Raw genomic sequence first — 27,665 nt, forward strand, 5'->3', positions numbered from 1 at the left:
AGGTTTCTCTAGGTGCAATTCACTTGTCAAAGCAGAAAGTTATAAATAAGGTTAATTAAGATTGGGCAAGTCATAAATCATAATCATAACCGCACCTATCTGTCTATATGGTTACTGAATATCCATATTTATTCTGTTTTCCTCATAATATATTCTGTTAATACACTGCATATCTATATTATTCTTACTACTATTATATTGTTACTGCTACTACATTGCACATACTGTATCTGTACATATTGTTCATACATTGTTCATATCACATAGCACAATATTTATTCTGCTCTTATATAGTAACTGCTAATACACTGCACATATTTATATCTAATATATATTACTCTAAACCATCTCCTGTAAACCTACTGCATACTACTGTCTACACTGCACATCACCTGTCTATACTTCGTATATCACATTGCACTTTTCTGCTTTTTTGCACTTCTGGTTAGATACAAACTGCATTTTGTTGGCTTGTACTGCACTGCACAATTACAATAAAGTTGAATCTAATCTAATCTAATCTAATAATCATAATTTAAATTGAATAACCTTACACACGTTTCCATGTAGCCAGTTGCCAGTGCCTACTTAGTTTGCTCCATCCTTTTCTAAAAATCCAACAACTTTGACATCACCTTTTGTGAAAAAAAAGTTTCCTCTGATATATATAAGGTACCCCAAGTTGTTCCAAACCTCTTTTTAAAGGACAATGTGCTAACAGCTATGAAGCCATGGGTTTGCTCACAAGGTGATGTTTGCTCACTGCAGGTCGCTTTGGATTAAAACATCAATACAATAACTGTATATGAATCAGCATCTGGGAGACTGGAACTGACGGCACACTAGCTATTTTAAAAAGTACAGTTTGGCTTGAGTGGAGGACATTACAGGGAGAGAATAAGAACACAGAGCGTAAACAAGGGGTTCTGGCTGGACGCCGCCGGTCAGGTCTGGTGGCGGGGAGAGACAGTGAGCAGATCTCAGGCGATGGCTCATTGTGTGGAAATATCTGGGGTCTCTTGAGCTCATGCTGTCAACACGAGGGCTGCTAGCGCTGAAATGCAGTGGAAATGATGTGGCCGGGTGTGAGAGGAAACACGGATGAGTGTGTTGGTGAGGAAAGATAAAATGTTGCAAGGTCCATTTTTCAGGCGCAGTTGCCACTGCAATGGCAAATGGGTCGGAAGCTATGGCCTGGGGACTTATATTTTAGGTCTGATAAAGTCATGAGAGAAGTCAAGTGAAAGATTTTGGCTCTGTAACTTACTGGGCCTTGCAACTGAGATGCTCTTGTCGTTGTGGATATAACCAGAATTGTCACATGTATTACCAGTTTAGAAGCTGAAAATAAACAGAACTGCTGAGTGTAATTATAGGATTTGGGACAGACCTAGTTTGGAAGAGAGGTCATTTTTCAAGTATTGAGCAATCCGAAACCAGACTTAAGTACAAGATGCAAGGTTTAGGTCTTTCGATTTGTTGCCTTGTTGTGTGTTGTCGACCTTGTCTGAGAGTGTGAGTTTTGATTGTATGATCTTGAGCATCAGTGCTTAGGCATGTCAAAGAGCTTGATGTGACAGTTTTGAATTTGATTGACAGCTAAGAATATGATGTCAGCTGCACATACTTTGCAGCCAGGTCAGCTGGCACCCCGAGCAGACTTAAAATCAGTTAAACAGACATTAATCACTAGTGCACATTGATACTGATAAAAATCTGTTCGACTTAACTCCACAAACTCCCCCTGTCAAGATCACTCTCCATAGCCTTCCTTCCAACCTGGGCTCTCCCTCTACCTGTCCCTCCTGTTTCTTTCTTTCTTTCTTTCTTTCTTTCTTTCTTTCTTTCTTTCTTTCTTTCCATACCATTCTTACCATTGAACAACATCAGGAGCAGGAGTCTAGAGCAGCTGTCATTTATCCTACTTACATCTGATTCTCACCCAAGTCAGGCACACTTCCAGTTCCTCTGCTTCCATTATGCAGTCTAAGTGTTCTTCTGTTTACAGAGTGTGGTAGGTAAGACCCTCTTGAGTGCCATTATCCAGCTTCTGGAATGATCTCTCCAAAGCATTCCTCTGATTATCCTTTGCTGTTGTCATTACAAAGACACAGTCTCATTAGAAGTCTCTAACAGTCGGACATACGGTCGAAAGCCTTTAATTTGATGTTATCAGTCACAAATGTAATCTAATGAATGTCTAAAGCCTTTAAGTGTCTCTGCTTTCAAACTTATCAAACTAATTGAACTGGACAACAAAACTGTCATAACTGACTGAGATGAAGGCAATTTGAGAGACTAATGTACTCATAAGCAAGCCTGTTAATGCTATATATTGATCTTGTTTAACTTATACACTAATTTGTTCATAGCTCAGACATACATCATTTTCATAACTTTCATCATGTACTCATTTTCATCACCATTAGTGAAGGTGACATTTTGGGCTAGAATAGTAGAAAGTTATCAGGAATGGATTGCTACACCAAGTGTGAATACTGATACATCACTGCCAAATAGTTTTTGACATGTTTGTCATTTAGTGATATACAGTACGTGTATTGAAAAGAAATTCATCATTGGGCCCCAGCTGTGGTGCAACTGGCTGGGGCACCTGCACCGTACGCCGGCGACCCGGGTTCGATTCCCGCCCCGTGGTCCTTTCCGGATCCCACCCCTGCTCTCTCTCCCATTCGCTTCCTGTCACTCTCCACTGTCCTATCATTAAAGGCATAAAGCCCAAATAAATATGCTTTAAAAAAAAAAAAGAAATTCATCATTCATGTGTGTGCTTGGAAAAAGAACAGACTAATTTAATTCCATATACTTGTCAATCAGAGGACCCAAATATGATCAACATAGATGGCATGAACCATCTACATAATTGTTTGTTGCTAATGAAATCACTAATTTGATTATCTCTTAGGCTACGTTTATACGGTGACGATGAAAAGAGAAGAGGCAGAAGTGGCGTCTCGTCTTCATTTTTTTATTCGCGTTTAAATGAGCATGAGTATGTGATATTCGATTGGATATGCATTCCAGACCGCTGGGTGGTGGTGTGATAGAACCCCGGTAAGTCACGCGCAGACATTCTAATTTGACAGTTTAGCCAGAGAGGTAATCAAGGATCTTTGGTTTAGCCGTTTAGACGGAGACGCAACCCGGGTCGTCTTCAAAACTCTACACTCTGGAAGGAGTCTTCAGATTTTTGCGTCTTCAAGCCCCGATGGCGGGGTCGCCGTGTAAACGAAAGGCACTTATGATAAAATATTTTGTCGTCTTCCTTCGCAATCGTTCTCGTATAAACGGCCCCTTAGTCTTCCATTTGACACGCAGTAGGACTCGCATCACCATTAACTAACCTACGTGCATTATTCGATTGTCAGACAATTGTGTTCCATCGGGCCGTTGCGAGGGAAGTCACATATCACTTCAGGACTAAAAGAAGTTTGAGCTGGGCTTGGTCCATGCCATTTCATAATGTTGTAATGGTGCTCCTCTTTTAGAAATTGAAATATTTTTGTTAGAAACAAACAAAGTTGAAGTGTTCCAAGTATGCCGAAGTGTGTATAAACAGTTTTGCCATTCTGAAAGTAAACATTGCTAATTAAGCATAATATTTTCTATGGAGAATGAGTCCTAGGCTTTCACCAGAAGGGTCCAAGAATATACTCCCCAAATATTATGATAACTATTTATTAGGCTATAATTATGGATAATATTTTGAGGTCAATATTCAAAAGCAACTGCTACTGGTGAGAACAAAAATGCTAAAAATCAATGTTATTTCATTGAACGCCGTCTGTTGAAATCACATTTCATGCCAGTTCTTATTCCTCACAGTGGATAACAACCAAAAGACACAAAAATAACTGTTGAATATGGAATGTGTATGTTTGTGCAAACAAAGTCACATTCAAACAGCGGGAGAATGTACAGAGCTTGTCTGCCCTGGTTTTAATCACAGAACAGCAAAGCACCTTTGCCTGTTTTCCTCTGTCTGCTATGGGGGAAAACAGCTGTCCTGTGTGCTTTGGGGGAAAAAAAGCTGGGCCTGCTATATGCAGACTGTGGTGCTTGGTGTCTCTCCCCGATGGGTCGGTCTCTTGCTCTCCTCTCATGTGGAGAATAATTGCTCGGAGATGATTTGGCGCAGGAGCGGCGGCTTTGACTGGAAACAGGCGAGCTCCAAAGGGGTTTTAGGGACAGAAACAAACCAAGGCATGTCCAGAGCTTTACAGCAGTCAGGTCCCAAAAGTCCCCAAAATTGTGAGGACCCTGTAAACAGGCCGGGGTGTGGGTATGTGGGGCTGGGCAGTGAAAATCAACATGAATGTCTAAACCTACTCGGTGGACCTAGCCACCGTAGTGTAGGCTACAATAGCAGCTGCTCAGCAGTTGTATACATGGAAACTAAAGTTATCTGGTTTTAATCAATATTACAAAAAAAATATAATCAGCTTCCTTGGCTTTTGCAGTAATTTGGTCTTCAATGATAATACGTTTTTTTGTGGTAAGAAAAAAACAGGGGGTGCTGGGGGGAGAAATCTTAATCTTTAAACGTACTCTCTTTTAGCATTTTAGAGATGAAAATCACTGCATGGTTTATTTGCCAGCATACGTAATTTTGAAGCCATATTTCTTGCATTACCAGTAATGTCACCCTGTCTTTATTTCAAAGCTATGACACAACGAGATAACTTATATCCTCCTGGGCTAGTCATTTTTGTCAACTTCAATAATATATGATTGGCCAAACAAAACTTTCTGAGCAAAGCAAATTACTTAACCTGTCTTAGATTTCATTTTCTCACAGTAACATTGTATCAAACTAATTCTGAAGTCTTTGGCCACTGATGTTTTGAGCAGATGACACCAGCTTTGTAAAAATAGAACAGTTAGATCAGCATGATGCGACTGACAACCAAAATGACATTTTGTGCGTGCGCACGCACACACAAGCACACACGCACACACACACACACACACACACACACACACACACACACACACACACACACACACAGACACACACACACACACACACAGAATACTGAGGACAATGTGAAGACATCAGAGGGTGGAGGTCTATTTGAGACTTCACAAAGAACAAAACAAGATCAGAAACGCTCTCTCTCTGTTCCCACAAGATATACATCATCCATCCCTGATTTATTTCCTTAAGGAGGGGGTGGGAGGTGGGGACATCTGACACACACACACACACACACACACACATCCCCACCACACCAAGCGTTTTCCCTGCTCCATTTAGAGTACTGTTTCACTGTTTCAGTGAGTAGAGTACTGCATGCATTCAAGCAGAAAGCTCTCACCTCATAATCGTCTCACCATGGGATATCAACATAATCCATGGAGTTAAAGGTTTGAATGACAGGAGGAACTCTGAAGCCTTTCATACTGCTTTTAGTAGGACCACCTGTAGAAATGGCGTCATTCATGTGCCCTTGGTAGAAAAGGAAAAAAAAAAAGAAAATATGTCAGTGTGGATTTATTGATGTAGAGTTCATAAAAAGCTGTGTGTTTTGAGAGAGAGGAAAAGGGGAAATGTAGGGGTTGTTGTAGGGTTTACACTGGTTGACACCTCACTCTGGCCCCATGAGGAAGCACTCACTGTCAGTAGTGAGAACAAAGACATCAAAAAAGCACGATCCTCTCTCTCTCTCTCTCTCTCTCTCTCTCACACACACACACACACACACACACACACACACAAACAGAAACACATGCACACACACAAACAGAAACACACACACACACACACACACACACACACACACACACACACACACACACACACACACACACAAACAGAAACGCATACACACACACACACGCCTACATACATACACAAATGACAGTGATAATACATATAATACATTATTAAAAATTATTTAGGCCATTACATGTTACAATAATTACTCCAGACTCCTTTTGTTTAATCTGAATCTCTATTAGTAATCAGAACCGGGGAACTGTGGACATTTTTGGCCTTGCAGTAGAACACATGTGAATAGAAACCTCATTAGGCTTAGTGTTTTACAACCTCATTATATAATCATGGTGATCGTGATCGTGAAGCTTACAACTATGCACTGAGCGATACAGTACGTTGCCGGGTGGTCTGGTTTAAGGTGTCTGTGTAAGTTCACCATATCAGTTCAGTGTGACAGAATGAAATGTTTTCTTGCAGACAAACACATTTGTAAGTCTTCATCCATAAAAGTGTGTACTTTTAATTGGAGATAAAGTGAGGCATTATGGAGCATCGAAATTCATGGGCTGTTAAACTCATTTGTTTCAAACTAATACGGCCCACAGAAATATAGACACATATTTTTATTTTGTGGCATACACAAAAACGTTTTTGATTTACACAGTTCAGCCAAAACACCAACAAACAAAGCAGCCCAGTGATTGCATACTCAGTGGCAGACACTTTGAAAAGCTCGACAGAAAAAAGGGACCACAATTTTATGAATCTCTTGTCTTCCTTCTGATCCAGAAACTGTAGAATATGTGTCAAGGCTAAAGTGGTCAAGTAGTTTGGCAAGACCTGCCAGAACTTTAATTGATTCCTTGCGCCAATCATGTGTAATTCTCATCCTTTTTTAGCAGTTTTCTGATCTTCTTTTCCTCTGGGGTTCACTGGAAATCTTTGTAATTTTTCTATGCAACTGTGCAGAATTCTGGGCTGTGGTATTTTGCAAGACGCCTCAGCATGTTAGTGCTTGTTTTCCAGGAAACCTAAGTGGGATCATTTGTCACACCTCACCATGATAATGGACAAAACATTCTAGAACGAGTCAGAGACATAATGGTGTAGCAGCAGGAGGAGCAGTGTGGGTGGTGAGCTTATTGTCAAATCCAGAGGTTTTAACATGGAGAAGAGAGAGGATCTAGGAACCCTAGTCCTTTTTATAATTTGATCCTAGCTGCAACCAATTACATGAAAAAAATTCAATTATGTGGCTTAATTTTTTGGAAATGCCAAACGTCTTATTCACTGGTTATGAATGGATCCTCTGAAGTATAGCTGCAAGGGCCCTCCCTCCCTCCCACTGTCTTTCTTTTTCTCTCCTCCTCAACAACCCTAGGACTTTGTTAGCTGAGTCCTTCTTGCAAATCCCAACCAAACCATCTATACATTTGCTATTCAAAATACACTCCCACAGAACAAAAAACATTACACACCAATTGTTTTGAAACAGTTAGCACAACACTATACTGTATGTATTGGACCTGTAGCTATTCATGTCTTTATTTCTGTGATTGCTAAGGTTAGGGTCATGCTCATTTATAGTGTCATAACCAGTTATAATCATGATTTGAGTGTGTGATTTAAAGTCAGGTTAACCCGCCTAACCCACACCTGTGAACAAAACATGCCGCGCAGTGGAGGCACTTATAGCAACAGACAACGTGCAAGTTCTGGTTCATATTAAGACTCTCCTTTCCTCTACCATGAACAGGTGTGTTGGTTTGTGTGCATGAAAGTAAAGTGGCTATGTGTGTGAGTGTAGAAGGTGAACCCTCAGGGGTTGCTATGGACAGTTGCCAAAAACAGTATCTGGTGCACAATATCCTGTAATGGGATGAGAGCGTTCTGGAAATCTCGATTGGAATGTGAGAGCGCTTCTGGAACCCTGCTTCTTGTTATTGTAGTTTTATTTTTTCATTTAGGGTCAACTCAAGAAAAACTAACTAGCAGTAGATATTACAGATGACTTCAATTACTCTGATACATCAAGGGCTCCTCTCAACCCTCCTTGATTGTATTCGTATCCCAAGATATTTTGCCAAGCGCCTGTACATATCTCACTGCGGTCAATGTGTTTTTCAAAGTCGAAAGACTTGAGTCTTCGTTCCTTTAAAGCCATATATGCATGTTCCAAACCCTCTTTGTAATTACAGTATTTGTGTCAGGAGAAAGAGTCCAGAAAACAGTTTGACAGTTTAACAGTTTAACAGTTTTCTTGTCAAATTAGCATACTTTTCGATCCTTAACTAAAGCATGGGCTTATTTTGGAAATCCAGTTGAAAAACAAATAATTTAAGACACCTGACACCTCCTAACTGCATACAACGCAAGCGAGCATCAGCGATAAAATTGGTGTAATAAAATGTCTTAACTGTATGTGAATGAAACAGTGCTGTACAACTCGATGCAGCGTGACATTTTGAGCAGAACTTTTGTTGGACGTCCTTTTTCTATTTTCTTTTTGTCGCTTGCGTTGTTCTGTTACATTGAGCAAGAAACATGATGCAATGCATATTTAACAAATTCAGTGTGGACAGAGAGCCTACAATGTTAGGCAACAGTCGGACGCTCGCATACAGGACAAGCTGTTACATGGCACTCCTAAGAGTGCTATCCTGATATAGGTGCAATGCCTCTATACTGTCCTACATACAATATACACTACCGCAGTCAAAAGTTTGGGGTCACTTAGAAATTTCCATTCCCCTCCATTATAGATAGAATACCAACTGAGATCAGTTGCATTGTTTTTTTAATCAGGGCAAGAGTTTTCAGATTACATTATGTGCTTACATGCAAAATGCAAACTTTTGTGTATGCTTCTGGAACAAATGATTGACACCGATTATAGATAATTATAGATATAACAACTGTTCATTATAGTATTCAATAGGTAGCTCAGAGTAACAGCTGTTCATTATGTTAAGGATTCAATAGGTAGCTTACTAATGTCACACTATAGTCATGTTGAAAAACATCAACAACCTTACAATACATGTTTCTTCTGTTTTGCCAAAGAAAGGGAAAGTATAAACCAACTATTTAAATTGTGATAGTTTGTTTCAGGATGCTCAGGATGCTCCCCAATATGCATTGTAATGTTGCATTAGATCCCCTGTTTGAACCTACCGGTAATTGATTTCCTTTTTTATATGATTGTGTCATTTCTTCTCTTTGGAGTTTTGCACTGATGTTGTTTTGATATGTTATGCAGTCAGTATAGCCTTCCAAATCAGCTATGGATTTGTTCCAAGATCATACTGGACTTGGCTCATAGATTCATAGCTCTGATGTGATATACTGTCAGATAATTGTGTATGGGCTGTCTGCAAGCATTGGAAAATGCCTGTGTTAAAGGCTGTATTAAATCCTTTTTGCTGTTACCCTCATTATCCATATTATTTCCCACCATGACTGGCTGCGGATCATCATAACAAACAACTAAACAAGGGCCGTTTCCAGATCTGTGATCTATCTGGCTAATTGCAATGATAAGCTCTAAATGAGTGGGAAAACAGTTCCAGCATCAGATCAGTTTCTGAGAGTGCCATTATGGCACATGCGCCCCAGCCAACCATTCAGTGGTTTCTGGAACCTTCCAGGGTACATTGACAGACAACTGTCTGGTTTGGTGTAAAAACAATTTTGAACAACCTTAATAAACCTATCTAGTAAGAACCACGTGAGTGCATGTGTGTATGTTACCCTTGATCAGCTGTTGGCTTGCTTTGCACCTTACATGTAAGTGGTTGTGTAAGTGTTTGCTAGTTGACTTGATGTAAGTATGACTGTGTTGTAGATTGAGGTGGCTTTATTTGGCAGGTCAGTGGTATTTTGTTAATGACAGCACACATAGAACAAGATAAAATACACACACTCTGACATGTTATCCGTTACTTGGAGTCCCAAGGGATCAGATGTCATTAAGTATTATGGTTACTAATAATGAGTGTTTTGCCAATTGATGTTTTTTTCCTCTTGTGGAATGTAAGTTCATACTACTTCGAACCTAGCACAGGTCTCGCATGACATTGATACAGTATAATGTAATCATTGCTTCCATTATTAGGGAAATTTATAATGGAATGGAATCTGTGGCTGTAAGGTGATATTGAGAAGTGCGGTATAATGTCACTGCATGCCCATACTGATTAGTGGTGAAATGAAAGAGTTGCACACAGTTCAGCTCCATTGGTCAATTTTAATGTTGCAGCCATATCGCAAAACAAACATTCCTGAAGCACAATTAGTCACAGTAATGAATTTGTCTGGCCTATTTCTGTCTTTAAAGTGTTTTTTGTTTCGGTATCTCTTGGCCTTAGATTTAATGCTTGAATTTTGGCTGCAGAAAAACGTAGTTTCCTCTTTGCATGAAAAGGAAAACAGCATGGTATAAAACTCTGACTGTTTGACAATAAGTTGAGCAATTTTGTTTGCTAAGAAATTAGATAATTAAAGCTTGCCCTCCATCCTTATTAATTCTCTCTAACGACGTCACAAAGAGGCTTTATTGCCATTCGCTGGGACCATACAGTGTGTCTGAATGCGTGAGATAGGAAAGGTGGGAACAAGGGCCCCAGAACACACAAGTGATCACAGATTTGGTGATCACACATCATTGGTGTTACACCTGTTCCCTTGCTGAATGTCACGGCAGTTCAGCCCCACAGCATACTGGGTGACTCCAGACGATCACGATCCCAGTGGGGTTGTCTGTGGATTTGGTGGTGGCTGTGGTTTGATTGTGTTGTTGAGTGTGTGCGGTTTCCACTCTGCACCCTCCAAAAGCGTGCTGTGCAACAAGATTGGTGTTTGTCTTCCCAGTGTGAGACCGTATCTCTTCCCAGTTGGAGGCCCCGTAATTTCATTGTGTTCTCAGCAAACGTGGTTTGGTTGGTTTCCATGCATTGTTGAAAATCGAAGACGATTTCGGTTCTCCTCCCTCTGGACCTTCTCGCTGCTGTTAAATGCTGCATTGCCTTGTGTTTTGATAAATTAATGTCGGAAATTTCTCACATAGTGGTAGAGATGTGAGTAATGCCTCTTCAGGGACAGGCGAAAGGTTCACTGTGATTTAAGTACAGCTTTAAGGTCTTATATTTTAAGGTCTTTTAAATCTCACTTCGCCGTAGAAAAGGGGGTGTGAGTTGATATGGGACAGATGTTCGTCATTAACTGCAGTTGTTACCAGAGCCCCCCCAAAAGCCCACAAGAAAGGCCCTTTTTCCAGGCAGGTAGTCAAAATGTGGGGAACTGGGACCTTCACATTCATGTGTTCACCTTTGAAGCTGGCAAGTTTTGATCCCCATCTGTACTCTGTACTTATCAAAGGGCCTGTATCCCCCAGAACCCTTGCCCAACATCCTCTTTGCACTCCCTGGAGTCATGTTGTCATCAGCGTTTCTATAGATCTGAAGGGCTGGAGTGTCATGATCTCGTGACTTCCCTCAGGCAGTGGAGGATGAAGGTCTATCTCAGTTTTGGCAGACAAAGGGTCTGGGTATGACGAGCACAGAATCAGATCTCCCTACACTGAGTCATTCATGTGCATCCTCTAATAATGGATATTAAAGCACTTTTTATAGACCCTTTCAACAATAAAAACAAAAACAATGCTTGAACATTCTATTTGGTTCCCAATCTACTTCCTCTGCATTAAGATAACATATGGAATGTTAAAAAGGAAGTCTTGTGGGGCCAACTATGATGCTGATAATGGAACTCTCTTGAAAGGGTATATACTGTGGCTAAGTAGCAAGAGTGCAGCAGACTGCAGGGAGCAGAGCATGGTTACAAAAATGGCTGCCAGAAACAAACTGGCTTCGGGCTGAAACGTCCAAATTCCATAAACTCTGGAACACAACCCATCCGATGCTCATGCATGTTCTCACAACATTCCTCCCAGGTCGGAATTAGGAGTTTCCTCCATTCTTCTCATCAGTAGGTTGCTCAGTCTGCTCTCTCTTTGCATAGGAAGTAAGATAATCCCCTAGACAGGATATGACGATTACCCTGCTCTTTGGACAGGATCGTCTGACACGAGACGAGGCAGTGGAAGAACGTCCATATGTTTGTCAGTGTTGTGTTTTTCCTCACGCAGTGCAGCCATTTTTAAGGACAGGTCTGCATTGTGGCTTCATAGGCAAGTTGGAAGCGTGTGGCTAAGCAAGCACAGCTGTCTGCAAGATGGGTCGCCGCTGGCCTGTGCTGTTTAGCAGCTGGACAAGCGCATTTCCACTGTATTGCATGGATATGAGTCAGAGATGCTGTTGTCACAAAGTTGTCTTAGCTTGGCAGCAGAACAGACCGCAACCTACCAGATGTAAACATTTCGTGGTGCACAGGTATTTGTAGAGATTTTCAGTTGGAGCGTAATGTAGATTCCACGCTTTCATTCTGTTTTTAGTCTTGACTCATTTTACTATGCTACTTTTTTAATTCAGCAGTCATTGTGATAATTAAATTAAATCAAATGAAAGGTGCAATTAATGTTTGGTATGTCTGTCTCATTTCCTGCCTCAGATGACTCTCTTCACCCTCACTTCCTGATTAGCCGTAAATGTTATGGCCCTCAGCTAGGTATTATACACTCATAAACATTCACTGCCGTCACAATTTGTGGGTATTAAAACTTTCTTTGCTTTAATTCAATTTCCCTGTTTTTTGGCAGTGTGACCATGTCATATTCATTTCTTTTCACCCCCAGGCCTACAGACAGCTAAATGTTTTCATTTTTTTTTTTTTTTTTATCTTGGAGTCATTTTCTAAAATCTAATGACGCTACAGGCCTCTTTCATCCACACTCCCAAAACGCTTAAATTTTTTTGGTCTAGCTGAGACGTATTGTATTGACCTTGTGTGACGACTTCCTTGTTGACCATCTGTAGCCAATAAAGATGCGGTGGGGGTATGTCACATGATTGACTGTTCCGCTAGAACCCCGAGGGCGACACTTGTGGTCCCAGTGTTAGTGGCCGTTGGCCCTTTGATTTCTGGGACATCGTGTCGCACACGCTCTCAGAATAATCTCTGCTGTGACCATCTCTCATCAAAGTCTGACCCTTTTGTGCCTACAAGTACATCTGCTTTTTATTCTATAATTAAACCCTTTGTGCTCTCTATTCTCTATTTTCAGGACTTTCAAGTGCATTTTTGTACAGTAGTCTCGGCTATGATGTCTTTGCCCTTGAGCCATGACTGCTTTGAAAGAGAATAAAAACTGTTTTCGTTGAGAAGTGTGTGTGTGTGTGTGTGTGTGTGTGTGTGTGTGTGTGTGTGTGTGGGAGAGAGAGAGTTAGTATGTCTGTATGTATGTAGTGCTGTTAAGATAAGAAGCAGTGCACATTGTGTAGACCAAATAAAATGTTGACTGAACATTGTATCCACAATCCATTCAGTGGTTGCTAATAAGCCAGTGTTTCCCATACATTGACTTATTTGTGGCGGCCCACCACAATATCAACACTGACCACCACACAATGATTTTCCAGGTTGTACTGAATTGTAAATTTGGTTAGCATCATAACCACGCTGTGCTAATTTGTTAAAAACTGTCGCATTCAAGTTATTTCTGCAAACCAACCACCACAAATGGAATTTCGATTATCTGGGAAACACTGTAAGCCATCGGAAATGAAAAAGAAATACTCCTTGACTTGCTGGTATGTTGTACTGTCAGTAGTGTATTTTGTCAGTTTCAGCTGAATTCACATTAAGTTCCTCAAGTCATTTGAAAATATTACACTTTTATCCAACATCAAAGAGGCCTTTTTTTCGGTATGTGACCTATTTTTCCCCCTCACACAACCGAAGTTCATCTCTGGCTCTCTGAGCTTTGTAGCTGCCTCATGCTCTAGTGTGTTCATCTATAATTTATAAACGTATTTGCCTTAATTGTTGTATTGATAATTGTATTAAATATCTCTGAAAACAACACCAGAACACCCTTCTTGTGACTTGTGTGTAAGAGTAGTGTACAGTCATTAGCATTCATTTATTTTTGTTCCAAATGTATTCTTTCTCTTACTCATTAATCATAGAACCTTGTGTGTTGACAATGCAAAGGATTTTTAACTGTTAATTAGGTGCAGCCGATGTTATTGAAATCTACTGATGATTTTTGCAGAGGTTGGTGTGGGTGAGAAAGAACAGAGGCGGGGGGTGAAATAAAGTTGGACAGTTTGATGTTTCGCCTAAAAAACGAAAAGAAGAAATAGCACGCTGGGCCTTTTTCTTGCCTGGAGCGAGAGAGAGAGAGAGGGGTGAGCTTAGTGCCGGGGGGGTTGGGGTTGTTTGATCGTCGGCGGGGCTGATAGTGTGCTGCAGTATGAATGCTCATTAGGGTTCCAGTCAAGCCAGAGATTACGAGCTGTTTGTGGGGCTGTCACCCCCTTCTAGAACTTTCTGAACCTGAACTGGAATACACACACAGTAAACAAATGTTTCTGTTTTCCTTTTTGGCAAATAATGGCATATTATCCTGTCCATGAATGCGGAAAGGGCTGTAATAAATATCAATCACGTTAATGAATAAAAAATGTTGTCAGAAAAGTGTTTCACACACCAAAACATAGAATGAGTCATATCAGCCTTTTCAAAACATTTTGAAAAGACCTTTGAACTAATTCAACATTTTGCAAGCTTCACCAACAGATAGAAACTCTAGAGATTAGCCCTCTCCCTGCGCTGCCAGCGCCTGGTCTGTGTCTCTCACACTGAGCCAACTCATTGTTTAGACCATGTAATCCTACTGTAAACATCACACTCTAATATCCCACTGCTGGGACCAGGTCAAAGCACTGTATGTTTTAACACCACCAAGTACAGTTCCATTAACGACAATGTCATCACTCCCGTCAAGGCAAAAGCTTATCAAACATGTTCATCTTATCTTTCATTTTCACCCTGCTATTAGTTTTGCCATGCCATATGTAATTTAGCTTTCTGCCTGTGACACAGTGTGGTGTCTGTATTTATTGCACTACGGCTTCAGTTTTTAGTTTAGACTCTTTGGGGTTCTCAGTCCCCCAAATCCAAAGGTCGTGGCTTACTGCCCCTGGGTGCAAATAAGGCAAGCATCAATAGAAAGAGTGGTGATGTGTCATGAATTACATGGTGCTCCGACTGGATTACAACGACTAATGAAATTCTGCTGTGTTTTGACAGCCTTGGAGAGTTGCTTGCTTAGTCACTTTCTCAATAGGCATTAGAATATTATTTCTGAACAAACACTCCCCTAGTTGTGTAAGAAGTAAATACTTCAAAATGCATTAGCACTTTTTGGGTGATGTTTTGGTAACTGTGAATAAACTGTGCACATGCAATTATATTCTTTACACACATCTGAATTATATCATTCTTTTTTGTATCATTATAATAAACTTGCCAAGGCTTAGAAATAGGAATAATTTTATGGATATAAAGCAGGAAAAAATCAACTTCTTGTTAGGAGATGTACAAAATAACTTAATTTGACACTATCTAGAAATCCCTCCATTATGATATTTAATGGATTTACTATTCATCCATCAACCCAAGGTACCTCCACAGGTAATAATAATAATAATAATAATAATAATAATAATAATAATAATAGTAATAAAGCTTTATTTGTATAGCACCTTTCATACACAGAATGCAGCTCAAAGTGCTTTACATTTGAAGCATGTAACACAATAATAGTCAGTCAGTCATTATCAATCACTTTTCTTTGCTGTTTATGTTATACTCAGCAACATATCAAAAATATAGAAAATGACGTCATAAGACTGGCAGCCTTAACCCTCTTACCCCCCACAAGCACGCCATATGGCAACTGTGGCAAGGAAAAACTCCCATATTCCAGGAAGAAACCTTGAGCAGAACCTGACTTAATAGGGGGAGCCCATCTGCTTCTCAGATGTTTCTCAGGTGAATTTCTCAGGTGTAGTGTGGTTTACCAGTTCATCCACCTTAAGTGTTTGACCAGCAGGAAGCAAGGAGCAGACTGGGTGCAATTTAGTTCTTTAGTTTAGTTAGTTAATTCTATTTTGTCTTTTCTATTCAGCGGAATTATTCTATTCTATACACTGAATAAAGTGTATTATATTGATGAATATGTTGAAATAAGTTAAAATCAGGTGATTTGAGGTTAAAAGCATCGTGAAGGAGGACAATTATCACAGCACAGTTGTTTCTTGATGCCGGCTATTGCTTTGTGACGTACATGAGTAGCAAGGTCAACCTATATGCGCTAAAGAGACTTTCACAGATGATTTTCAGTTAATTTAATGCAAAGCTCCTATCTTGGAAGTCCACATGTTCAGCTTGACTCAAAAGCTCACCAAACAGTGTCAGACTGACTGGAAGCGACTACATATGCTCTGCACCCTGTACTCATCTCTGCTTCTTGTTCTTGCACCCAGACCAAAGTAGTGGAACATAAACCCCATCTGGCCCTCTCACCCACAAGAGCTGCTAATTGTGCTTCTTGCTGTGCCAACCCAAACCGGTGGCATGGAACTGTGGCAAACAACTCGTGCAGTGCTGGGCATGCACTTCCCCACAGTGACACTCCAACACCCCCTGTAACAAATTATTTATTCATGCGTAATTACTGATCCACGGTCTGATTCATTGCCACACAATATCTCAGCAATTTCTTTGGAGAGGCAGAGTGGTTGTATGCTATCCTGTTGTGCATTCACAACAAATTGTACACAGGGTAGAGGGTCAAGTCCTTGGTGACAAATTTAGTAAAGATTTGAAAGTTAATTCATTTTCATGATCCGTACTTTTTTGTGTATTGCACCAAAGGTCAAGAATTTATTTGAAACCAAACTTTACTGAACTAATGGCTGACTCTCTCTTTCTCTCTCTTTCTTTTAGTTTCCAGTGCCAGTCACACCCTGTTGGACCGAAGCCCTGAGACCTTCCCCGCAGACTCACATGAAGATAGTGAATGTAAGGCCTGAGCTTCTCCCATCGTGACCAAATGGTGCCCAGATGCCACATGGCAGAGATAGCTCTGAAGAAATATCGGGATGTTTAGACGATCTAATTCTTGTCATTATTAGGCAAAAAAAGTAGCAAGTAGCACCACACCCAGTAATGACATTTGTCTATCTTAATTCTGGCGCATGCATGGCATACCGTAGATGCTGGTGATTTTTCGTTAATTTAATGAAAACAAAGATTTACTAGATCCTGCACATATTTCACTCACCCCAAATGAGAAAGCATAAAGGACCTGTTCAGCAGCTAATGGTTTTTGTAACGGTTTATTTTGAAAGCACAGCAGACTTTTAGGACTCCTTGGCTGTGACAGGGTGTTTTTTTATTGTTATTTTTACTCCATCTATCTTGGCGCTGCAAACAACATTTTTTTAAACAAACAAATACTTCTGACAGCTTTACACGAAGTTGGAGTTCTTCACCAGACTGATTGATGGCTGCTGTCACAACAGCTCCTGCAATCTGCTGCCTCTTATTCATGGCCCGTAATTCAAAGAGTTTGTCATTCAAACAACCTAAAATTGAATAAGTGTCCCACCCCATTCCATCTCCCATTTGGGGGATTTCCACCGCTTTTCCAAATGGCTCCTGTGGCTTTGCTATTAGTGGTCAATCCTAATCAATACCCACAGCCGGTTGAGCGCCAGATCCGCACCAGTTCGGGCTCCGGAGTAACCGCGACTTTCCGAGTAACCTCTCATGACTCCAAAACAGCATGTCTCCTTCGAGCTTTGGCTGGTGGAATTTCTGACACCAATTACGGGCCCCGCTGCATCCCCCCCCCCCCCCTCCCAAACGCTTTCCCGCTGTCTTTGATCATTTTTTTAGGGTCTGCCACATGACCTCAGCGGTGGTGATTTATATGAAATGATAACTGTTTGAGGGTGTTTGTGTTTCATGAGGTGTGGTTGGTGTGAAGGTTATGCTGACGTCACTGTGCTCATTTTGAACTTTCTTCTCGTCTGGTCTTTGTTAATTCATTCCTGCCTTGTTTGCATTCCCCGATTAAAAAAGGTTCAGGCTCAGAGCGCACTTGCCTAGTGGTTTGGGTGCTCGACCTTAAAAGTGGAGGGCTAAGTCCCTTTAGGGGGTCATTTTAACTTCAGCCAGAGTGAATAAGTAATAGTTAACACTGTTCCATAGGCCTCACACATTATCTATTTACAAGCTAGATATCAGACCCTCCCATACAGTAAATCCCTCCGTATTCATGCAAGGGTCTTTATTGGTTTAACTAAATGTGATGTGGTGTCCCAGTTTTGAACATAATATAAGCCCTGAGTGGAATGATGTAAAATAAAATGTATTTTCAACAAATGTGTGGTTCAACATTTCTATTTTGAAGAACCAGTTTTATTTGAGATCAGTATGTCCCCTTTCATCTAGAATCAGTCTATTTTAATTGCACGGCTGGTGTTTTGAGAGAGAGGGGGAGAGAAAGAGGGGGGGGGGCAGAAAGAGAACAGACACATCATTTAATATACATTTAATATGTAATAATTGGTAGGAAATAAACTGATTCAAGCGCACATGTATTCATTAGTGGGCAAATCTGGCTTGGGCCTCATTAGTGCTCTGGAGTACCTACTTGGTGAAAGGTCTCGACTGAATGTGAAGAGATATCCCAGAAATCTCCTGTAGCCCTCCCACTCCTCCCCCATACATCCCTGCCCTTGAAGTCAACTTGTGATTCATTTAAATGGTAATTGCTCTGATATTCACGTCATGTCGGATCCTCTTGCCCTTAATGGATTTCTCAAATCTCCCTCATGTCAATCACTGACTTGTTCTCTTTCGTTTGCCATCTGCTGTGATTTATTCCCAAAGATGCGTGGGGTTGGCACGAGTTCACTCTGTGATTCAATAGACAGGCCGTCACAGCGACACACCACTGAAATTCTGGTTGACTTTGGCCCATGCTGTGGATAGGCCATATCCACAGTATCCTGAGCACACCATGTCATGTGGTCTGGGTAATTTGAAGAGCTGTGTATCTGGTTATGTCAGTCATAGTTCAGGGAAGCGTTGTTTTGTTTTTCCAGGCGTGTGTTTGTTTTTTAAGTGTATGTGCTCCGTTCCCTTGTCTTTGGCCAGCGGGAAATATTTGTGTAAAATGTGTGGGTTTCCTTCTGGACACCCTTTTCAGTCTTTTGCCTTGACTTCAACTGTCTCTCTCTCTCTTTCTCTATTTCTCTCTCATTCTCTCTTGCGCAAACACACACACACACACACACACACACACACACACACACATACTCACTTTCACTCACTTGATAGATATACGGACTCTCTTCCTCAGACCTCTTCTACCATCTCACACATACACACACACAGACACACACGCAGACACACTAACACACATACACACACACACACAGACACACTAAGCCACATACACAGACCACACAGACCAATCATAATCCAACCATTATCCTAATGCCATGAACTCTCCCCTACAGACATGTACTGTGATTATGAGTCGCCATGCTCCTGGTCCTTGTCCAATCACAGCGGCAGCAGCGACTGGCAGGTCGTGTCACCTCAGCAGAGTCACCTGGGACGACGCGGTTTACGTCCGGTCACAGATCACTCTGTCGGCAATGCTGGTGGTAAGACGAAGGCACTGTAACACACACCAACCCACACTTATCTCATCCCCCATAATCAGTGGGCTGTTGTTTTTTTGTATTCTCAAAATATGCCCATTTGGAAAAGAGAGGTTCTAATAAAAATCTGTCTGATTTTTATTTGATAGGTTGTATGTAAAGCTAATAAATATTCATAGTTTGTGTTTTCTAAATAGTAAATATTTTGAGTGTAGTGTTAAAAATTTTGAGTGTAGTGCTAAAAATTCAGAACTGCGTTATGGAAAGGGAATTTCAAAGCTGGACCATATGAGAGACTATTAATCTCAATCTGCCTTTTAACCTTATTTCTCTTGACATGTTTTACACTGAAACAGTTCAGTTTGTTATTCCGTTTCACAAGTCTCAAGTATGGTGTACCTATCTGGTAGGAAATATTACTTTGAACAGATACAAGTAAGTCTCACATCAACACCTGCATTATATTTTGAAGCCTGCTGAATAGCAGGTCTAAATAACTTCCAGACTTGCAAATCATCTTAAAATATTAGATGCTGTCATGGTCTTTCAGAGTCAGATTGTTTAGATAAACTCCCACTGACTCCAAACTCAATGGGCTACTTTGGTTAGAGAGAAATTACATATGTATGAGTGATATAACCTGATAGCTACAGTATGAAGCAAATAAACTAAGCCAGTTACCACAGAGCATTTGGTGAGATCTGAAAAAATACCAAAGAGTAAGTATACATTTTGCGGTTAGATCATGGTTAGATCGTTTTCATTATTCAAAAAGGTGAGGGCAGTAGTAATGCTCTTCGTATCAGACACAGCAGGTCCGAAGTGTTCAAAGAGGTTTTTAAAGATTTTCTCTTGCATTGCTGGTTCTGGGGTACTGATTATTTGTCTTGCTTCACCAGTGTATGCTCTTGTGTGCAAGGGTGATTGTGTGATCTTTGATTGCCATTGCAGGCCACTACCTAGTTTTGGGGCCCAGCTTGTCAGCCGTGGCCCCTGGGAGCTGCGAGTTCCACGCCACCAGTCCAGTGCTAATGGGCAGCGGGCCGCTGTGCCACCTACGGGTTGCCCGCTTCCACCCGCCCCCTTCCGGGGGCAATCTGTCAGTGCTAATAAGACGAGCCGACTCCCCCGCGATCCTTAAAACACTCGCCCTCAGCACCACAGGCAGAGGAAGCAGCAGGTCAGTCACCTTTCACTTGCTCAAGCCACTGATTGCCCCAGAATATTCAGAAAGAGTTCAGCCCACACGGGCCCACGCAGTACAGTGCAGTGAGAAAAGAAAGTACTGGCTAGGTGGTTTAGTGAATCATGTGAGTATGGCCAGGGTTTCATGAACAGAATCATAAAAGGAATAAGAAATATCAGAGGTTCAGTCTATTGTTACAACCCTGGCTCAGGGCAAAGTAACAGAGAACAGAAAGGCCACATGGGAGTTGCGATAAAAAAATAAATCATAGATTTATTGAATGAATAGAACTTAACAGCGTGGGTTAAGTAAAATCAGTACAATACGAAATACAGTACATGAAGATAGAAAGACACACATACAACTTCTTAGTTAGTTAATGGGGTTATTCCTTAGTTTGAGTTCCTTACCTAAATGACTGCACTTGGTCATCATTTGAAATCAGTTAGCAAGATGCTCAGTAAACCATTGCAGAATGGGACACATTGGGATTGTAAAGTTATTGTCATTGAAGATAGTTCAACATACACACACACACACACACACACACGCACACACATACACAGGCACACACACATACATAAACACACACACACACACACACACGCACGCACACACACACACACACACACACACACACACACACACATATATATACACACACACCTTTTATTGTTATGGCACTGCTCAACGATTAGATTGATGGATTGAAAGGAATAGATTGACCCTCCGTACTATGGGGAACATTGCAGGGAAAATTGATTTGACATTCACTTTACTTACTGGTATGGGCAGAGCAACAGTCTGTGCCTTAAGAAAAGATGAATTGCGTTTCCAAACCTTTTGTTAAAGGAGACTGCCTTGATATTGATTTTTTTGCTTGGCAGAGCTATTTTAAGATGCATAAAAGCATTTTGTTTCTAAAAGCAGCCCTTGAAATTAAGTTGAACTTAATTATTTTGGTCATAACTGGAGAGGACTATGTGATGCATACCAAGAGATGTTAGCAGAGAGAGAAAGAGGAAGCAAATAGATAGATTTAGTATATTTTATGTCCAAAAATATAGACTAAATCACAGGATATCATTATTAAATAATTAATGGCAAATTAATCATTAATTTGAATATGGCCTTGATTACCTATTGCAGTGCATACTCAAATAGCCAAGACATGAGATGAAAACACACCAGTATGATGTGTATTAAATTGCAATAGAAAACAAGCCTTGCCATAGGCATGCACTTACAAGCGTTTGGGGGGATTTACACCAAGAATACATTCTTTGTGTGAAATATGATCATGTCTGTATTTTGAGATTTTATCATTTTTGTTGTTGACTCATGCAGCAGTGTGCCTTCAGGAGCCCCAGGCTATGGCTCTTATCACTACGAAAACAGCAGCACTGTGAAACATAGTTTTTTTTTGCCAGACTGAAAACAGATACGTAACCGTAAATGTACTATTTTAGACACACTTTAATATTAATGATAACTTTAAAGTCATTTTTAGGTTTGATATAGGCTTACTGGTCAAACTTGTCAGACCATAGGCCTAATGCATTGTATACACATGAGAGAAAGGCTGGGTGTCAAGACTTGATGTATAATGTGTTTCATAATTCAATCATCTGGCAAGGTGATGGACTTCTACCCTGGAATAATATACCACGAAACACCTGAGCTATGAGAATGTAATGGCATAGAAAGCTGTCCTCCATTGCTCTTGGTAAATCATAGACTCACCTAAAAAGTGATGAGGTATTCAGATTTTAAGGCACCAGACATTGTACAATAGTTGAATCATTTAAAAAAAAAAACAACAACAAAAAAACAGACACATTAGATTATTCTGTGTTGACCCATTTTTGTACATCAACAAAAATAAAAAACAAAGCAAAACTTACATCCAGAATATTTATTTCTGTCGTTCTGTTTTAAGTTAAGGAAAGGTTATTTTCATTCACAAACTACTAGGTTCATAAATGTAACTGATGGGGTATTTTTACAAAATGTAAACACATATTAACCCTTAAAGGTGTGGGTTTTTGAACATTCTAACATAAGATTCCGTTCCGCAACAATTGAAGGTTCTAAAATTCTATGTTGAATTCCCAGATATTCTTTAGAATGTTCATTTCCCAACATTCCCGTACACCTTTTAAAGGTGCGATTTGTAGGATTGTTACCGAACGTTCTGTAGGCCAAAATCAAAACACTGGTGAACGGTTTCAAGACTACCAGACGCGAGCCTCTTCTGGGTTGCCAGATGTAATGAAGACTTAACGTTAGTTGACCTGCAGCTGCTTTAACGTTTCTCCAACCATGACCTAGCTACACATTAAGGAAACAATGAAAACAAAAAATACCTCTCTAACCAACGTAACATATTTAGCTGAAGTCAGCGATGCAGATGAAGTTTAGCCTAGGCTACCTGTTGTGGAGAAATATTGCCAGCTCTGCGTCAGACTTGATATTCCTCGTTTGACGAAGACGTCACCATATCAGGAAGCTCCTCCGATGTCCACTTAATTTGTTTCTTGTTTTAATTTTGTAAATTTGCCTGCCTCTCGTAGGCGTTCATGACTACAACTGACAGCTGTTGACAGTTGGCCTTTGCTAATTTGGCAACCCAAATAGGAGGACATGCTAGCCCATTATTAATACGCTATTCTAGAATTAATCGTTCAAAACATAAACGAAAATTCCAAGAGATTCCGCCCCGTAACTCATATTTTTCATGGGTTTTACGGGAGTTTACGGGTTAGAGTAATGTTGTCAAATAAGCCATTACTTCAATTCATCGTGTTTCCTTACTCTCTGACAACATATGGTGATCATTTTTGGAATGGTTACAGTTTATTTTCCATTATTTCCTACACACTGGACCTTTAAGGGTTAATGGCACCTTTGATTTGTTAGTTCCTCCATATTTGCACCACATAACCACTACAGTGGAGGAGAGGGGGAGGCAGCACCCCGCAGGTATCTCTTGAAAATAGCTGCTGAGATGCTGTTATGCAAAGCCCTTTGTCATACCACTGATAAAGGGATTGGGGCATTAAGGGATTTTTTTCTGAAGTCAGATGTCTTTCAGGCGCTTCGAGGCGAAGTTTACTGTAGCTGTCGGGCAGATGCTAAGCTTTGGGGATCCTCAGCAGGAAATTGATCTGAGGCTCAAAAGTTATGCAGAGGAGAGAGGAATGCATATAACTAGGAAAGGAGGGCAGGAGAAGAGGAGACACTAATCATGATCATATGTCTGTGCCCGTTGAAAAGGAAATGCAGACACATATTTGTCAGTCCAGCCATTGTGTTTTTAAGGAGCCTGAAATGAGGGATGAGGAAAGAAATGGGACATGGCATGTCTTGCTAGGAAGTCAACAAAAAGAACATCTCTCAACTGGCATTGAGTGATATTAGAAATGGCATTTCAACAATGGAAACCATCATTATGTGTGGTGCTGAAATCTTATTAAGAAAAAAATTGGTGGCTATCTGAAGTAATGTGATGAAAAGTGACGGGAAATGACTTCATTTGACAGAAACAAGGCCCACAGTCTGACAGTGCATGTAATTAATAAAAGAAAAGAAAAACATGCTCAAACACAGCACACAGACAGAGTCATTTCTGCCCATCTCTTTCCAGGGCCTACTGGGAGGAGCTGGAAGCTGCCATTGGGCTGGTTGACGAGCCCTTTCAGGTGACGCTGCTTTACTCGGGGTGTCTGAAGGACGATGGGGCGCTGCTGGCCATAGACTCTTTGGAACTGCCAGGCTGTGAAGGTGAGACTGCCTGGCTGTGAGGGGGCTGATGGTGAAATACATGTATTTCATGTACAGTAATTTCCTGTGTATTAGCCGCATTGTGTATAAACCGCAGGACATTGTTTTATGCAAGTTAAAAAAAACAAAACCATACTAACTTCCCTGTGTATTAACCTCGTAGCTGAAGAAATTTAGCAAAATCAATGTATAAACCACGGCTAATACAGTTTTTTCTGATTGCTTAAGCACATTTTTTGTAACTATGGCTTTTTTTGCAAAACTCTACACACAAATGGCAAAACCTCTCACCCAATCAGCAAAACATTGTAGTTCTCTTGCAAAAGCTAACACACCTTGCTTAACTCTTCACACCTTCGTAAAAATGGTGTTTTCGTATCTAACAGTAAACACAAGCCATCACAATAGTAAGCACACAATGTGCCAACAACACACTGATGGTATGAATAAAAAACACATCTGGCTTTTGCTTTCTCTGTGCACAAGGTAGACTATGTCAGTTTGAGGTCATACTTTTGTCATAGTTCTGTAAACATACAGGGATCCCAACTTCAAGTACTAGTGTTTATTTACACACATCAAAACAAACACAAGTGTGTTTTTCCAAGTCAAAACACAAAATAGCATTTCACTGAGACAAAACAAATCAGTCTACATCGGGTCGTCTCTCTCAAAATTCTGTCTACATCACATGCAATGTCCTAGTCCAAGGCACCGGGAAAAATATATTCTGGAATGACGTATCCAGGCCTGACATGACAATATCCCCACATGTAGACTGTTTTTTTGTCTGTTTTTTTCTCTTCTCACTCTTCCTGCTCACTCCATCGTACCCATTGTACATTACCTGTGGCTTATTTATAGTGCTTAGGCTGATTGCAAAGTGAACTAATTATCTAAAACAGTTTTCACATGAGAAAGTGTGCCAGAGAGTTGGCAAAATAGTGTAAATAATAGCCATTGTGCCTACAGTTGTGCAAAGTGTGTGTTACAAAATTGCAAACTGAGTGCAAAGCAGTGTTTGTGCTTTTAGTTTTGCGAACTCAGTGAGTGGTTTTGCCATTTGTGTGTAGAGTTTTGCAAAAAAAACATAGTTACAAAAAATGTGTTTAAGCATTCAGAAAAAACTGTAATTGGGAAATTACGGGCAATAGACTTACAATTGCAGTTCATTACAGTAGAATTACAAGCCAGTGAGTTTGAATTGTGTAACAAAAAAAAACTGAAATATGAAAGACAATTCATACCTCATTTCTTGAATTCTGAGATGAAATACGCACAATCCTTTTCATAAGAAGTCAAGCTATAGTAAATAAACAAGAATGAATAAAATTGATAAAGTCTAAAAAGTATTTGCAGAGGTACTTTAGAGGCCTTGTTTATCTGTATGCTGTGATTTTTCAGACGACCATGGCCTAGACAGTGACTGTGATGAGTCGATGACCTTACACTGTAACTTTGGAGGCTGTATAGACAAAAGCCGTGTGTGTGACTTCCATACGGACTGTCCACTGGGGGAGGATGAGGGCTTCATATGTGGTGAGTTTAGACTCCATGCTCCACTATGCTTGTTGTTTAGAATTGTAATTTAGTATTTAGCATTACTCTTTAGCCTTTAGCATCACACTTTGATGTTTAGCATCAATATCCTAGCATAGCACTGCTCTATTATTTTCTAAAATGTACAGTAGCCTATTGCACAGAATTGACATGGATATATTAATGACTGTTGACAAAGCCATGATGTTACTCAGTATTGTTCCAACAGACTCTGCCCCCTCCCAGTTGTCATATGTATCACTGCTTCAAGCACACCTTGTCGAAAATCAGTGCAATTTGAGTGATTGCTTTGCAAATTTAGGTCAGATTAGGAAATCAAGAATGGCACTTATTAGTTCAGTCAGTATGTAAAGCTGGAAAGGTGGAAAAACAGATTGAGGTTTGAGAGCCACAGTGTCCTTCCTGAAAGATTTCCTGACCTGTTTTTTATCAACATGCCCATCAGTGAAGGCTTCATTGCCTCCCTTATGCCTAATTGAAGGCATTGATTGGCCTTGGAGTGCCGTGACATGTTGGTCTTTGTGTGTGCCTTAATTGCCAGTTAATGGAAATTCTCTTCGGAAAAAGCCTGTCCATTCTGTTGTCCTGTAGCACAAGGTGAACTCACAGCAGCAGCAGAAGCCTGGTGAATGGTTTTTAATGACATGGACCTCAGGCAGGGAAAGACGCTAAAGAAAATAGGTCACTTCCAAGTTAAAACTGGTTCACAACATTAAAAAAAAACATTCTAAAATGTAAATACATATTTGTTCTGATTAATTAGAGAATATTTGTGCATTGTTATTTAAGCAATATGACAAGCTTGGGAGTAGTTTTGGTAAAGGATATCGGCACAGCTGCAATTTGTTCATTGTTCGAAGGTAATTATTCGTTCATTGTTCATTCATTAGCCTTGCCAAGCAATGCAACACCACTTGAGAGCCAATTTCAGTAATTTGTGTAGCTTACTTACTTGTTTATTCGTCTCGTATTACTGTAAATCGAACATTCACCTACTGTGTATTTACAGTAGACCTACTTCATTTTCTCACTCAGTGTGACATCATGAAATCGCAGCTCGCAGCGCATAATTTTTTAATTATTAGTGATTACTGGCCGATAAAATGCCTGAGTGGGGATGTCCTGAGATATCGCCACTTGTGATGATTCATGGAATGCCTCTTGTCCAATCAAAAATGTATAAATAGATTGACCGGACCTAACTGTTGTATAATGTTATATATTAACTGATTCATTCATCAAATAATCTATTAATTTCCAGGAACATCTGTCTGTGTGTTCTTCACATCGTATTACACGGCTCTTCATAGTGCTGCAGAATGCTCCATTCACTTGAATGGGCCTTCCCAACGTTCGGCGGTCTGCTAATTCTGAATAACAGACCGTTGCTAAGTATAACAGACCGCTGTCAAGGAAAATGGTAGCCTAGAAATCTAGACGCGCCCCTAGCGGAAGCAAATTACATTTGCTGCCAGGGCTAGTCTAGCAACTCTCCATTGGCTTGTGAGCTGTTGATTGGATAAGAAATGCTAACTAGATCAGAACTATTTATATGCTCTTGCCATTCTTGTCACTTCCTCCCTACACACAACACTAACTACAGAAAGCAACTCAAGTGAGTGCAGTGTTGAGTATTATGTTATTTGGATGTCAAATACAAAATACAATGATAAAAGACATACATGTAGATATTTCGGTAACACTTTACTTCCCAAAAGACGAAAAATCGCAAGATACCGGATCTCCTCATATA

The 27,665-nt window shown here is 40.4% G+C and overlaps 1 protein-coding gene across 2 annotated transcripts in view; it reads left to right on the top strand.

Moving 5' to 3' along the window:
* Positions 1-27,665, top strand: part of ltk (leukocyte receptor tyrosine kinase) — a 59,831-nt gene that overhangs the window by 3,201 nt on the left and 28,965 nt on the right. For both annotated transcript variants that reach the window (XM_042073250.1, XM_042073251.1), the window contains exons 2-6: positions 16,652-16,726; positions 19,237-19,386; positions 20,335-20,563; positions 24,216-24,352; positions 25,757-25,891. In XM_042073250.1, the coding sequence (XP_041929184.1) occupies positions 16,652-16,726; positions 19,237-19,386; positions 20,335-20,563; positions 24,216-24,352; positions 25,757-25,891 (726 nt within the window). The remainder of the gene's footprint in view (positions 1-16,651; positions 16,727-19,236; positions 19,387-20,334; positions 20,564-24,215; positions 24,353-25,756; positions 25,892-27,665) is intronic.

This window comes from Alosa sapidissima, chromosome 19 (assembly GCF_018492685.1).
Source record: "Alosa sapidissima isolate fAloSap1 chromosome 19, fAloSap1.pri, whole genome shotgun sequence".
NCBI lineage: Eukaryota > Metazoa > Chordata > Actinopteri > Clupeiformes > Clupeidae > Alosa > Alosa sapidissima.